At 42.6% G+C, this 12,999-nt stretch overlaps 1 protein-coding gene across 1 annotated transcript; it reads right to left on the reverse strand.

The window, feature by feature from the left end:
• Positions 1–6,971: 6,971 nt before the first annotated feature.
• Positions 6,972–12,421, reverse strand: LOC142948724 (serine protease HTRA3-like). Its single transcript, XM_076090859.1, has 8 exons — positions 11,807–12,421; positions 11,013–11,118; positions 10,532–10,754; positions 9,868–10,062; positions 9,340–9,372; positions 8,410–8,524; positions 8,103–8,135; positions 6,972–7,742 (listed from the first exon to the last, which is right to left on the reverse strand). Exons 1-8 carry the CDS (start codon positions 12,276–12,278, stop codon positions 7,645–7,647), a joined length of 1,275 nt encoding a protein of 424 aa, XP_075946974.1. The 5' UTR covers positions 12,279–12,421; the 3' UTR covers positions 6,972–7,644.
• Between the last annotated feature and the right edge of the window lie 578 nt (positions 12,422–12,999).

Genomic DNA, 12,999 nt, shown 5'->3' on the forward strand with positions numbered 1-12,999 from the left:
GAGTAGAGGAAAGAGGAGGGGAAGTGTGAGAGGAGGCTGAACAAAAATGATTAAGGGGAGGAAGGACATGTCCAGGATAGATGGATGGGAAAATGGATGGACTTGCCTTCCCTGAGCTTTATTTCAATACACCATCTAAATCATAATGCTATTTGATTTTAATATGGAAGACTTCAAATTCCTACATAAAACAAAGAAATACAATTAGAAATGTGCACCATACTGAGTGCACATTTCCACCAGGTGTGTCTGTATTTACCACGACTGTATCGTGTGATTGAATTTGATTGAATGTGAGGCGTCGTAAAACACTTTACCTTCAAACTTCAAAACAAGCAGCGATGAATGCAGGCAATCAGCTCAAAGTTGTCGTATAAGGCACGTCATGCAATCTTGCCAAAAACTAAATTAAACTCATCAGACTTGAGTCGGCAGCCATAACTGGCCAGTGTCGATGATCTCATTATGCAGTTTGCTGCAGCACAATGCCAGATTAGCTGTGGACAGACACAGAGGCGCACACTCACTTACTCACAGGACGAGTGCACACATGCGACTGATCGAATGATCCTCTTGGCAGAGATAATAATAGACACCCAGACAGTTCCTTACTCTTAACCAATGAATTCAATTATTAATTGTACTTTTAATTCTTGCTTTTCATTTCATTATGACACAGTCAATGCATACATGAAGAGGAATATAGCCTAACAATGTGTATTGTACTTCTTTGTTTTTTTTAGACACTTTAAATCTCCACCTCTGCAAACATGAGTGTGTGCAGCTGGATGCGTGGGCAGCTGTTTCCTCAGTATGTACACATTATATATACAGTGTTGTCTTGCTGCGTATAGCTTCTCTTTCCAGCAGCTCCCCAGATGCTCTCTATCCATCCTCACCCCCAACATTCCATTTATATTCAGTCATTAGCAGGTTGTTAGAGGATCACATTCACAGTATATGCAGTAAACGCTGCTATCCTCAGTAGAAGTGCTGTCCCTGAGCCTGTTATCTTAATGGCTTATTTTGCTGTGAAGGAAAAACCCCTTTGATGATAAGAAGGAGAGAGACGGAGAGAGAGAGAGAAAAAGAGGGATAAAAAGAGGAAGAGAGGGAATGAGAAATCACGCTTCAACCAGAAGGAACCCTCTTAGTGGTCACGTGTACACTCTGGGTTCGCAGGGCTGGAGAGGCTGTTGTGCAAGCAACAGACTGCTGATGGCAGAAGCGCTTAAGAGGTCCTGTTAGCAGACGAGGGGTCCATCCGACTTCCCCCTAAGCCACTGCCCCTGGCTCTGTGACTGTCTGTATATGCCGTGAGTGTGTGCACCCTTACATACCATCACAATTCCCACGGGCGTCAGCACAGTATGGAGCTTCCTCCTCACCTTAACTTCGCCTCCCTTTGAACAAGTACAGTATCTTACTCTCTGTCCATACATCCATCGCTCCATCCTCACTGCTGCACACCAGTCAACCGCAGTCCTCCTGAGGCTTGGTTCTTGTGGGTGAATTTAGTTTCGAAGGTGTCTACTTTGAACCGAAATTTTATTTGAATAAATCTTCAACAGTTTGCACCCCTGGGCGCAGCTCTCTGCTAAAGTCTCCTAGTGACTGAGAAATGAGAGTCACTCCTTTCTGGCAGCTGTGATCCTGATCTGTCCGCTCTTTTCAATTCTATTCGACACTCGAAAGACCTGAGAGCATTTTGTGGAGGTGATGGTAGCACGTCCCTGCCTAGGGATGATGGTGATGATGGTGGTGATGAGAGAAGAGTAAGAGATGTGCGATGAGAAGACGATGTGAGGAAGAAACAGAAAGAAAACAAATGTCATGGGTGAGTGTTTCTGGAGCGCGGGAGTGTAGGTGTAAAAATAGATCTTTGCCATGTGAGCTGCAGAGCAAACACAGAGAAACGAGAACTCCCACAGACACTCGCAAAAAACGTACCCTCATTGTCATCCATGCTCTCTCTCTCTCTCTCTCTCTCTCTCTCTCTCTCTCTCTCTCTCTCTCTCTCTCTCTCTCTCTCTCGTGTGTTGTGGCTCTGCACCAACGTCTGCACTTCATCAACGGAATGGAATTGTTTTTATCTGTTCACACACAAATCTGCAGTTTGTTTTCATCGTGAAGCTCGAGGTTGTTTGGCCTGAGTTATTAATCTGGTGTTATTTTCAATTATATATTTTAGATATGTGTTTTCCCAGCATTTGTACAGGCTTATGACATTATTAACACGCATGCATGCTGCTTTGTGGGAGATGAGCTCCTGAGTTTTGCTGATGGTGCCTCTCAATGAAAGATCAGAATCAAAGGCATTACTAATCATGTTCTGAAAATCATAGTCCCATGAAATGTTTAGGCAATTACAGGATTACGTAAAGACAAAAAGACATTTATTTTATTTATGCATCTTCACGGGTACTTGTTATTTTGGTGTTTATTTAGGAGTCACTGTTGCCGGAGTGAGTGAGTTAAAGTTATTGTGTCAGCAGTCATTCATAACGTAGTGTTGAAATCAAGTTTCTGGTGAACCTGCAGGATTTCATTTTGCGTGGAATCGGAGCCGGTGGCAGCGATGACAAGCGTTAAGAATAACTATATAACCAATCTTCTTGTTGATGGTCCTGTTTACGTATGTCGGTCATATCGAGGTATCAGTATTACATTGAGACCGTTTCATAACATGTTAAAAGTTCCTCACAGTAACTTAAGCTCATCAGGAACACATTCTAGACTTTCTTTATTTAAAGAGAAGGAAGTTTGCTTTTATCCCATGAAGCCAATTCAACTTGTAAACAGCTACAGTACAAGAGTCACTTTACCCTTTTTGATAAATGCACCTTCACTCAGATCTTTCTTCTAGTTGACTGTCCTTTGGGCTCATTTTGGTTTTGTATTTTCTTTGCAATCCAGCGAGTAGCTTATTGTTTATAGCTATAACAGTTCTAGCCCCACTCAAGCCAATAAAGAACATGTGCTTCTTATCAGTTATCCAAGATTACAGTCTATGCTTTCCTCGGCTGGCTTGTTGTTTATTTTCACAAATCCGTGCTCCAGACGTCTCCTATTTTCTCCTGCTTTTAACTTCTGGATGCTGTATCCCAAAAATGCTGTCAGGAAACAGCATTGTTTTGCCATTTCCAGCAGACCAGGCACACGACCGGCTGACAGCGCACCATCACCTGTGCTTCTGGGAAAAATAGTGAAACCACAGCAAAAACTCTCAAGGTAACCAAGTAAATATTTCATAACTGGCAAAAAAGGCAAAAAGACAAGAGGAAGCTTTTCCAATACTGGTTTCCACGCGAGTGCTAACTTCAGCCATAGAATACTGGGCCTCTAGCTTTGGGCCCGGCAAGCATGACTCTCATTAAAAGACTTAGCCAGCTTCAGTAGGAGGCAATTACTCTTCAAACACTAAACAAACTGCACAGGAGGGGTGATTAAGTCTGCTTACACACATCAAACCCACCAACACACACAATTCATGAGCTTAAACGATACATACACTTATGATAATATCGTCTACGCGAGTGCACACACATGCAGACGTCTCAACAAGATGAGGACATGCAGCTGAACTATTGCAAATCCTAAGAAATGCAAAAGTAAGAAAGAAGAGGAGTTGAGGGAAAATGCTGCAGACTGGATTTTTAAACAGAGAGAGAGAGAGAGAGAGAGAGAGAGAGAGAGAGTGGGGGAGAGAGAGGGGGGGAGGAGGAGGAGGAGAAAGCATGAGTCAGCAGTCTGCCAGAAAGAGGGAGTTGAGAAACAGAGGAAGGGCTCACAGGATTTAGCTATCACTAGAGCCCTGACAAAAGAATGTCTGGGCTCACTTTAGTGTGTGTGTCTCTCTCTTTCTCTGCAGTGTGTGTGTGTGTGTGTGTGTGTGTGTGTGTGTCTGTGTGTGTGTGTGTCTGTGTCCTTTTCTCTGCGGTGAACATGAGGCCATCCAGTTCTGAGGAATTTGTGTAGAAGCACAGCAAAGCGCCGGCTTCTATCTCTGTTTTGAAAGAGATTTGCTGAACAGTTTTGCTCAGAGACATAAATACTTGAATCTTAAAGGAATACTTCAACATTTTGGGAAATACGCTTCTATGCTTTCTTGTCATACATTTGATGAGAAGATTGATTCCATTGAAACCAAAAGAATGAAGTGAAAGTTAAAGCTCTTGGCCTGGTAGCATGGATGTCTATTGTAACAACTCGTTTTCATGCATCGCCTGGGAGCCCTGAGAATATTCACGTGTGCTGCAATATTAAACAACTCCCTCACCAGAGGATTTACATTCAGACGCAGAAAAAACATGAGAAGTCTTTGAGAAGAAAAGGGGCACAGTGTCCTCTCTGCTTGTGCTGATTTTATGATTTACCTTTAGCACCTCAAAGAAGAGACACTGGAGACGTATCTTCCTTTAGAGGAAACAAAGCAGAACGAGAGATGTGGAAGTAAGAAACTAAAAGTAAAGAAAGAAAGATGAGAATATCTAAACTCTGTGTCCTTGTGATGTCTTCCTGCAGTCCACTTATTTTCAGCAATAAGAGCTTTGAGACGCGAGCTCAGGTGACGCTGTGCATTTGGTTTGGCACCAAAAACGACCACTAGGTGCTGCCAAACTATTCACATTGACGTCATCGGAAAATCTTGCTAGAAGTGTCTGTAACATTATCTGCAAGCAAAATAAAGTGAAGAAAAGTCAACCCACAAACAAGAGAGGAGTCATCGTCTCACTTCAGTCAAAGAACAGCTCTGGAGTGACGGTGGACAGAGACAGAGCATCTCCAGAGAAAACACATCACACTTTGCCAGGAATGCCTGGAATTCCACTTCTCATGAGGCCTTGGTATTCTGAGCAATTGCTGTAATAAGGACAAACACTATCCTTGCAGGTACATATTTGCCCATGAATGTACCGTTTTATCATATTTGTGGAGGTGGAAGCACTCAGCAACACGTGATCTACTGAGCTTTTTCCAAGACTAGTTGTCCAGTTGTGCAGCCTTACTGTTTGAGAGATGTTGCCTTCAGCTGTATTTGATTGTGTGTTTACGTGGGTGTATCTTTGTGAGGTGGGTTGAAAGACTTTCTGTTTTCCCTCCATATGTCTGCTCTAAAGTTCTCTTCTCTGTTTCCGTTAAGAAGTAAGTTGCCCACGGTGGTCAGCAAGGCGCTGAGTCACAGTGAGAGTTGAACTCCAGACAGATGGCAGTAGTTCGGCCCATACTACTGTCCTGGCACAATGTAACAGGATTGAGTCCAATCTGTCTACATCTCTGCTGCCGGGCCAGATGCCCCATGTCTGCCATCTGCGTCTCCAAAGTTCCTCAACTCACAACTTCACTGTGAACGCGGACTCTTCAGCTCGCTAGACATTCAATGAAACCACAGACTGTAAATGTACTGTTCCAGTCTTATCTTACACACACACACACACACACACACACACACACACACACACACACACACACACACACACACACACACAATACAGTAATGAAAGAAGCACTCAGATCTTTACTAATACAAGTGAAGGTCCTGCATTTCAGTAAGTAAAAGTACAGAAGTATGTAAATACCAAAACTAAAAGTACTCATTACGCAGTAAGGTCCATTTCAGAATAATATATCTTTTGAATTTAAAGTATTGATTCATTCGTGTCAGCATTCTTTTAATGAGGCGTAAAGGTGGATCTAGTTTCTATACTTTATACACTACTGGGTATCTTTTAACATACTGTTTACTTCATAGATCCTAATTTATTTGCCGATTATAGTTTGCATCAATAATCTAAATAATCTGAAAAGTAACTAAATAAACTTAGTGTAGTAAAAAGTACAATGTAGTAAGCGTAAATTAGAATACTGTGGAATTACTCAAGTAAGGTACAAGTACCTCAAAATGTACTTACCCTTCCTTACTTGTAATCACTAAAGTCTTTCAAACTACAAACCTCCAGTTTCATAACGCAGGCTCTCTGTCATTGTTTGTTGTCTCCACGCCCGAGCCGAGATAACCCCGATGACATCATCAGAACACAACTAGATAACCCCGATGACATCATCAGAACACAACTAGAAGGTACACAAGTCCCAAAGTCTCCGTAAAGTCATTACAACATTTTCAATGACATTACTGTAAATCCCCTTTTACCTGAAAATGTATATCTGATTAACATTTGACTTTGGTGAATATGGTCATCACTGTAATGATAGAGCTTCATCCAGTGCCCTCTACTTTAGGTTCACCAGCTAGAAACTAGAGCTATAAATGGACAGTTCCATCCACTGGACTTCACATGCACAGTAGCCTTATAATCAGAGCATCAGTTGCCACGTCAGGAGCAGATTATTATACCCAACACGCCATCTAGTGGCATATTCAGGAATCATAACTTGTGCTTTATTTAAACCAGACCGGACTCCATTTGGCCTCGAGATGGTGAGACATTAACTCAACCACTGCTTAAACAGGCCTTATGGGACATGTATGGTATATTCCATCATAAATGTATGTATTTCATGCATGCATATTGTTAAATTTAGCATAGAAACAGGCAGTGTGAGAAGTTTTGTTTTGGTGTGAGCTCAGTGACGCTCTCTTGATTTTGTCCATTTAAGGACAAACAGCTGTGTCCCCTGTGTGGCCCTACTGACGTAGTCTGGCTCTCTGCTTTCACAATACGTCTCGGCAAGAAGACTAGAAAACACCACACACACTCTCAAACAACTGGGTGGGCGACACACGCACACACACACACACACACACACACACACACACACACACCTAAGACTCAGAGGAGCACATGTTAAAGGAAGACTCCTGATGGGTGGTATGGTAGTGATTTGTCCATTGTCTCTTATTATTCTCTATCCCGTCTCTTTTCTTTTTTCCATTGTCCTTCTGTGTAACGCTTTCACAGTGTCGCAGTCAATAGTAACAAGCCACAGTTTTTATTCAAATACGCAGTGAAGATTATATCTGTTCAGTTTATGGACTGTGTGCACACACAGGCACACATCAGGTGGGCTCATGTTTAGGTAATGTCATCATGGTAGGAGACATCTGTAGGAAACAAAAGTAAGAAAGTGTCATGTAAAGCCCACGAAAAGCATTTTCAGGTCAACTTGCATTTCATTTTGTCATGAAGCAAATGCTGCCAAGCCTGCCTGGTGCTGTTATTGGTTTCAGGCTGAATTTGGTTTAATCTAAAAAACGCTAACAAAGCCCCAGAAGGAATCTCAGAAGGATGAAAGTGAGTAACAGCCGCACTTTGCTCAGTGTGTGTGTGTGTGTGTGTGTGTGTGTGTCAGCTTAAGTTTGTTTAAATTACCAGAATGTCTTTCCGAGGCAGAGTGGGAGGGAGAAGGGATGAAGACATAAACAAAGCAGTGTGCAGATGGACAGCAGCTGCTGAACAGACAGACGCAGCCCACAGCCTCTTCTTTTGAACTTCATGTAATATACAGTGCAATATATTTTCCTCTGCAGTATTTTGAATAATGCAATAAACTACTGTATTTATTTAAGAGTCTCTATGACAAAACACACCCAAAAAAATCTTCAAATCAAAATCCACCGAACAAAATACACAGTAGAAGGTAAACGCTGCAAATGCTTTTTACCAGAAACCTGAAAACAGTTCACGTCTCAAGCAGGAGAGGCTGGTTACGCTGCAACATATCATGGATGTCCTCAATGGTCTGGACTGGTTGTCCATTTAGTTTGACTATAACGTCAACTTACATGAAGCCCTCCTCTGAAACACACTCATTAAACTGTGTGTATGTGTTTCAAAGGCCATTCAGGGGGTAACCATGAGCAGGAGGCGGAGTAGAAGAAAAGTAAAACAAACAGAAGTCCAGCGATAAAGTGAGCAAGAGTCAGCAGAAAGTTGCTGATCCCAGGTGAGAATTACTGTCCAGTGTCCTGGATGAAGAAGAGTGAAGGAATAAGGAGCACTGGTCCCAGTTATGTGGCAGAACGTGTGAGAGGAAGCGTATGGTAGAAGGAGAGAAGTTCACTGATTGGTTGGTGCGTCCAAAAGGGAGTCAGGGATTGAGGGAGCTGGTCACTCTGAATCCCGCTGGACCTCAGAGGCGTCGGCTCGACAGAGAGGACAGGTTCGGTTCGCCTGGAAGGAATGAAAACATCCTGATGCCTAAAAAATGTCTATCTTTACTTTTGATTCCTCTAAAAACAACACAAACGTGTAACGTAATGTTGGATAAAGCATGTGACCCATCAGCAGACTGATGCTCCTTTCTGTCACAACCACCACCACTGGGGTGTGATTTAGTGAGTAATACTATAAAACATCCACTTCACAGACATCGGGATCTCAAACAACAAAGACAGAAACTATTTGCTGTTACGTTCTATGTGCTGCTCAAGCTTTGACCTCTGACCTTTGCTGGGTTTGGTCTGTGACTCTGTGAGGAAGCGTCTGATTCTGTCTGAGGGTATAGCGAAGGATATCCCTGCTGTCACTTTCAGAGTGTTGATGCCTATCACCTCACCGTCCTGAAGGGAACACACACACACACACACACACACACACACACACACACACACACACACACACACACACACACACACACACACACACACACACACACAGTAAAAATGTGACAAGATCTGAAATACTGTCCAAGTCTTGGTGTTTATTTTGGACAATATATTCAATATATGGGCTAAAATATTATTTTGATTACTACAAATATGATCTGTTTGGTAAATTGTGCATAGTTTAACACATTAAATATTGCTATACACTGTATAAAGGCATTTGTGCAAAATCTTGCAATTATTTATGCAAATGTTTGTCTAAAATTCAGACTGAACTGACATTTTGTTTTTACTTCATTCATTCTTTGAATCGCTCAACAGATCTCAGATGTGGGCCGAACTCCAGAGGCCTATGATCGGCCTATCAGTGGACAGCTTCATTACTATCTGTTGTGTTGTTTTGGGTCGATGTTGATGCAATGAATGATTTATTTTAGCATTTTTTTCATGTAACAGGTTTTTAATTGTTATGTGTAGAACCAATATTTCAAATCAAATAATTTTTTGAATTGCAGAGTCAAAACATCCCATATTTTCACAGAAGTGTTGGAGGACAATAAGCAGTAGCAGTAGTTGTTATCATGTGTAAATATCATGTTATGTGATGATATTGTTGGACTCTCAGCATACATTTCAGCCCAATGTGGGAACAGAGTCTTATAATGTTGGGATCATAAGCACATGTAGATATATGTCTAACACTGATTTATTTTGTTTTGTTAGTAATGTATGGACCTCAATCAAATTATCAAGTTATGAACTCTACTCACCAAGTTCACAAGAGGTCCTCCAGAATTTCCAAACTTCTCACAGAAAAGATGAAATATGAGACAAAGACAAACACATCAATTCTTTTGACGCATATCCAAACGACCAAAATATATAATATCCATATAAAACAAAAAGATCTCTAACTGCATCTGTCCTTAATGAATGACCTGTGTGTGTGTGTGTGTGTGTGTGTGTGTGTGTGTGTGTGTGTGTGTGTGTGTGTGTGTATGTGTGTGTGTGTGTGTGTGTGTGTGTGCCTGTGCGTGTACTTGCAACATAGTGAGGACCAAAGCAACTTTTTTAACCACAGAGTGAGGACATTTTTGGAAAGTGAGGACTCCTCACTTATTCAAAGGCCTGTTTGAGGATTCAGACTTGGATCTACGGTTCAGGTTATAATTCGGGTTGGGGTTACGCCTTTAGTTGTGACGGTTGAGGTTAAGGATACGGGTCCCTAGTCAATGAGGGTTCTTACAAAGACAGAAGTACAGGGGTATGTGTGTGTGTGTGTGTTCTTGTGACCTCACATTAATAATAGCGTCAGTCTGGATGTAGTCTATGTCTGAGTCCTTGATGCCCAGCTCCTTGCCGTCTCTCTGAGCGCTGCTGACGATGCCGGTGGTGACGGTGTTCTGCAGGGCGAACGGGCTGCCAATAGCAACCACAAACTCCCCCGGTCTCAGATCAGCTGAGCGGCCCAGAGACAGCACAGGGAGCTTTCTCTGCTCCAATATGGACGGATCAAACATACCAACACAGATCAAACACAGACAGGAATGTCAGACGGAGACATACTGGGAAAGTTGTACAGAGAGAAAAATGCAAAAGATGAAGGGCAAAATAAATGAGGAAAAAAAGAGACAAACGGGAGAGAAATGAAGACGTGTTTAATGCTGACAAAACTGTCCAAGTATTTGAGATATGGGTGTGAGAATACACACATCAGCGCCGTGTCTGAGTCACAGAGCTGGTGTTTCTGAAGGTATCTCGCTGTGTCAGAATGTCTAGAAGAAAAGTGTCTGAAGTTGGAAGAGACACGTGTCAGGCGATGGGTTGTTGTGCAATAATGCAGAATGTGTATTTGTATTAGGGTGGAAATGTCTGTAATGTAAAGATGTTTTACATCCTTTTGGATAAAGAGAAAAGGGTGAAGAAAGTGGTGTCTTCTGGACTTGACGTAAACGCTCTCACCTGGGGATCGACCTTGATCGTGGCGATGTCCGCCTTCCTGTCTAAGTCTCGGACCGAGGCCTCGTAGGCGTCGCCGTCGTGGAGCTGCACGCGCAGCTGGGGCCTCCCGGTCACCGCGGCGGCTGTGGTTACCACGTGAGCGTTGGTCACAATCACACCTGAGTGGGTCACAATGAAACCAGAGCCACCGGAGAGACGCACGTGGCGACCAAACAGGGGATGTCTGGAGACAGAGACGAAGGAGACGGAATGAGAAAGAAAGGACAAAAATATTCTCATCTTATTTTGGGTCCAGGTTGTGTTGAATTTGTATCAAGTTTCTATTACATATATACTGTATATATATTCCAGATAATGACAATAATATTTACAAATTAAAGGTTAAGGAATAAACTTCTGTGATGTTTGTTTCATACACTCTGCTAATACACACAACACTCCCTCCTGCTTTAACGTCTCTCTACACAGACACGTGCCACACCTTATGAACAGTTCGATGTGGACAACAGCAGGAGCTATCTTCTCCACTACGTCAGCGATGAAGTTGAATTTGTAGCGAGGGCTGCTGGGATGGACCTGAGGACGACCTGTTGACGTGAGGAAAGCTCTTCATTAACACAAATACTCACTCACTCACACACACGTACAGAGATAACTACAAGTATTCATATACTGCTATTTACAGTATTCAGTACATCAGTAGGAGAAAGACTCATCCTCAGGAGGATCCTCTGCATCTTTTCAAGTTTTCCAGTCAAGTGTAAAATACAATGGAAATTATTTCCAAAGTATGTAAAAATATATTAACAATTCCAGATTAGGGCTGCAATGACGGATCATCTTCATTATTGATTAATCCGTTAATTATTGTCTTTGATGCATTGATTATAAAACACTAAATAGTGAAAAGGCTCCATCACAGTTTCCCAGGTCTTCAAACTGTTCTTCTGTCCGACAGTCACTGTTCACTTTACAATAACATATAAAAAGAGAAAACATTGATATTGATTAAGTGGAAATTAGATCATATTTGGCAGTTTTTACTTGTTTTCTTTCAAGAAATTAAAATAAAAAGTAATCTTCATCATCATTAGTCATTAGTAGTGATTTGATGAGGTGGAAACCCTGCAAAGTATTTCACCTGGTTGATCTACACATAAACCCTATCGCACCAGAGACACATGTATAGTCCATTTAGGACGTTTTGTGCATTTGTTTGATCATTTTCCCCAAACGCTCCATGTGAAGCCCTCCGACCACCCAAAGCTGCCCTACCTGCGCTTGAAGGTGCGCAGGGTCCTTTGTGCACTTGGCTAAGTGCGGGTCTCCTGTTCTTCTCGGCTTTACGGCTGGCTGCCCTCATCTTACACACATTACCATACGTTTTCCCGTCGCTTCCGCACACTCCATGCTCCTTCTTACACCGGCAGACCCCCTTGTTGCCTCGCCGCCTCCCCGCAGCGAGCAGCTTGCACTCCAAGCCATCCCCGCAGGGCAGGTCGTTTTTGCGGCCGCAGGGGTCCCCCTCGCGCGGTGAACACGCCAGGCAGCAGTTACATCTATCCGGGACGTACCCGCCGGGACAGCTGGGGCTCGGACAAGAGCTCACGTCGCAGCGGGAGGCGCACTTCTCAGAGCGCACAGCTCCGGTGAAGTCGTGCGTAAAGAGAAACGCCGCTGCGAGTAAAAGTAATCGCATTGTGATGAATTTTGACAGCGCCATGGAGCTCGGATTGATTTGATTCATTCCTTATATCTTCATATTAAATGCCTGTATCCAGCTGCTCCTCTGTGTTCTGAATAAAAAGGCTAGATACACTCTCCACTGGTTACTTCTCTCCACACATCTCTGGTGCTGTTTGCTAAATGATTGGGTCTACGACGCGCGCGTTGTCAGCTCTCTGTAGTTTAACTCTGGACATTGCTGAGTCATACGTGCCTGCATATTTTGACAACCTAGTGACTGTACATCTGTTAGTTCTGTGAGCAACATCCGAGGAGCCACTCAGGAGGAAACTGACGCGCACCATCTAGCGGGGACAAACCGCATTAAACACACATCTAAAGCAGCCTTCCGATAATGGTTTAAGACTCCTTCACTGCTCTACAGCTGTCCTCTAAAGTATGGCGTACATTAATCCAAATTCATATGAGCGCAGTTATTTTACACGGATTTGTTGAATGACATATTGAAACATGGACATAAAAGGGATTATATTTCTGCAACTGTCAGCGATTCTACAACATCAAAATGTCTCAAAATGTTAAAATAAACGACTTTAAAAAAAAAGAAATGTTGTTTTATTAATTATATTCAACTGTTATCTTACCCCTGCAGCAGTTGCTCCAGTGTTGATTGAGGATGCCCCCTGCAGGCTATTGTTCTTATAGCTGCACTTCTTATATCTGGTGGTTTTCTTTGTGTTACAGAATCAAACAAGAATAAGCAAATGTGTAAATAATACAAT

Source organism: Anarhichas minor, unplaced genomic scaffold (genome assembly GCF_050575085.1).
Source record: "Anarhichas minor isolate MPS153535 unplaced genomic scaffold, ASM5057508v1 ptg000012l, whole genome shotgun sequence".
NCBI lineage: Eukaryota > Metazoa > Chordata > Actinopteri > Perciformes > Anarhichadidae > Anarhichas > Anarhichas minor.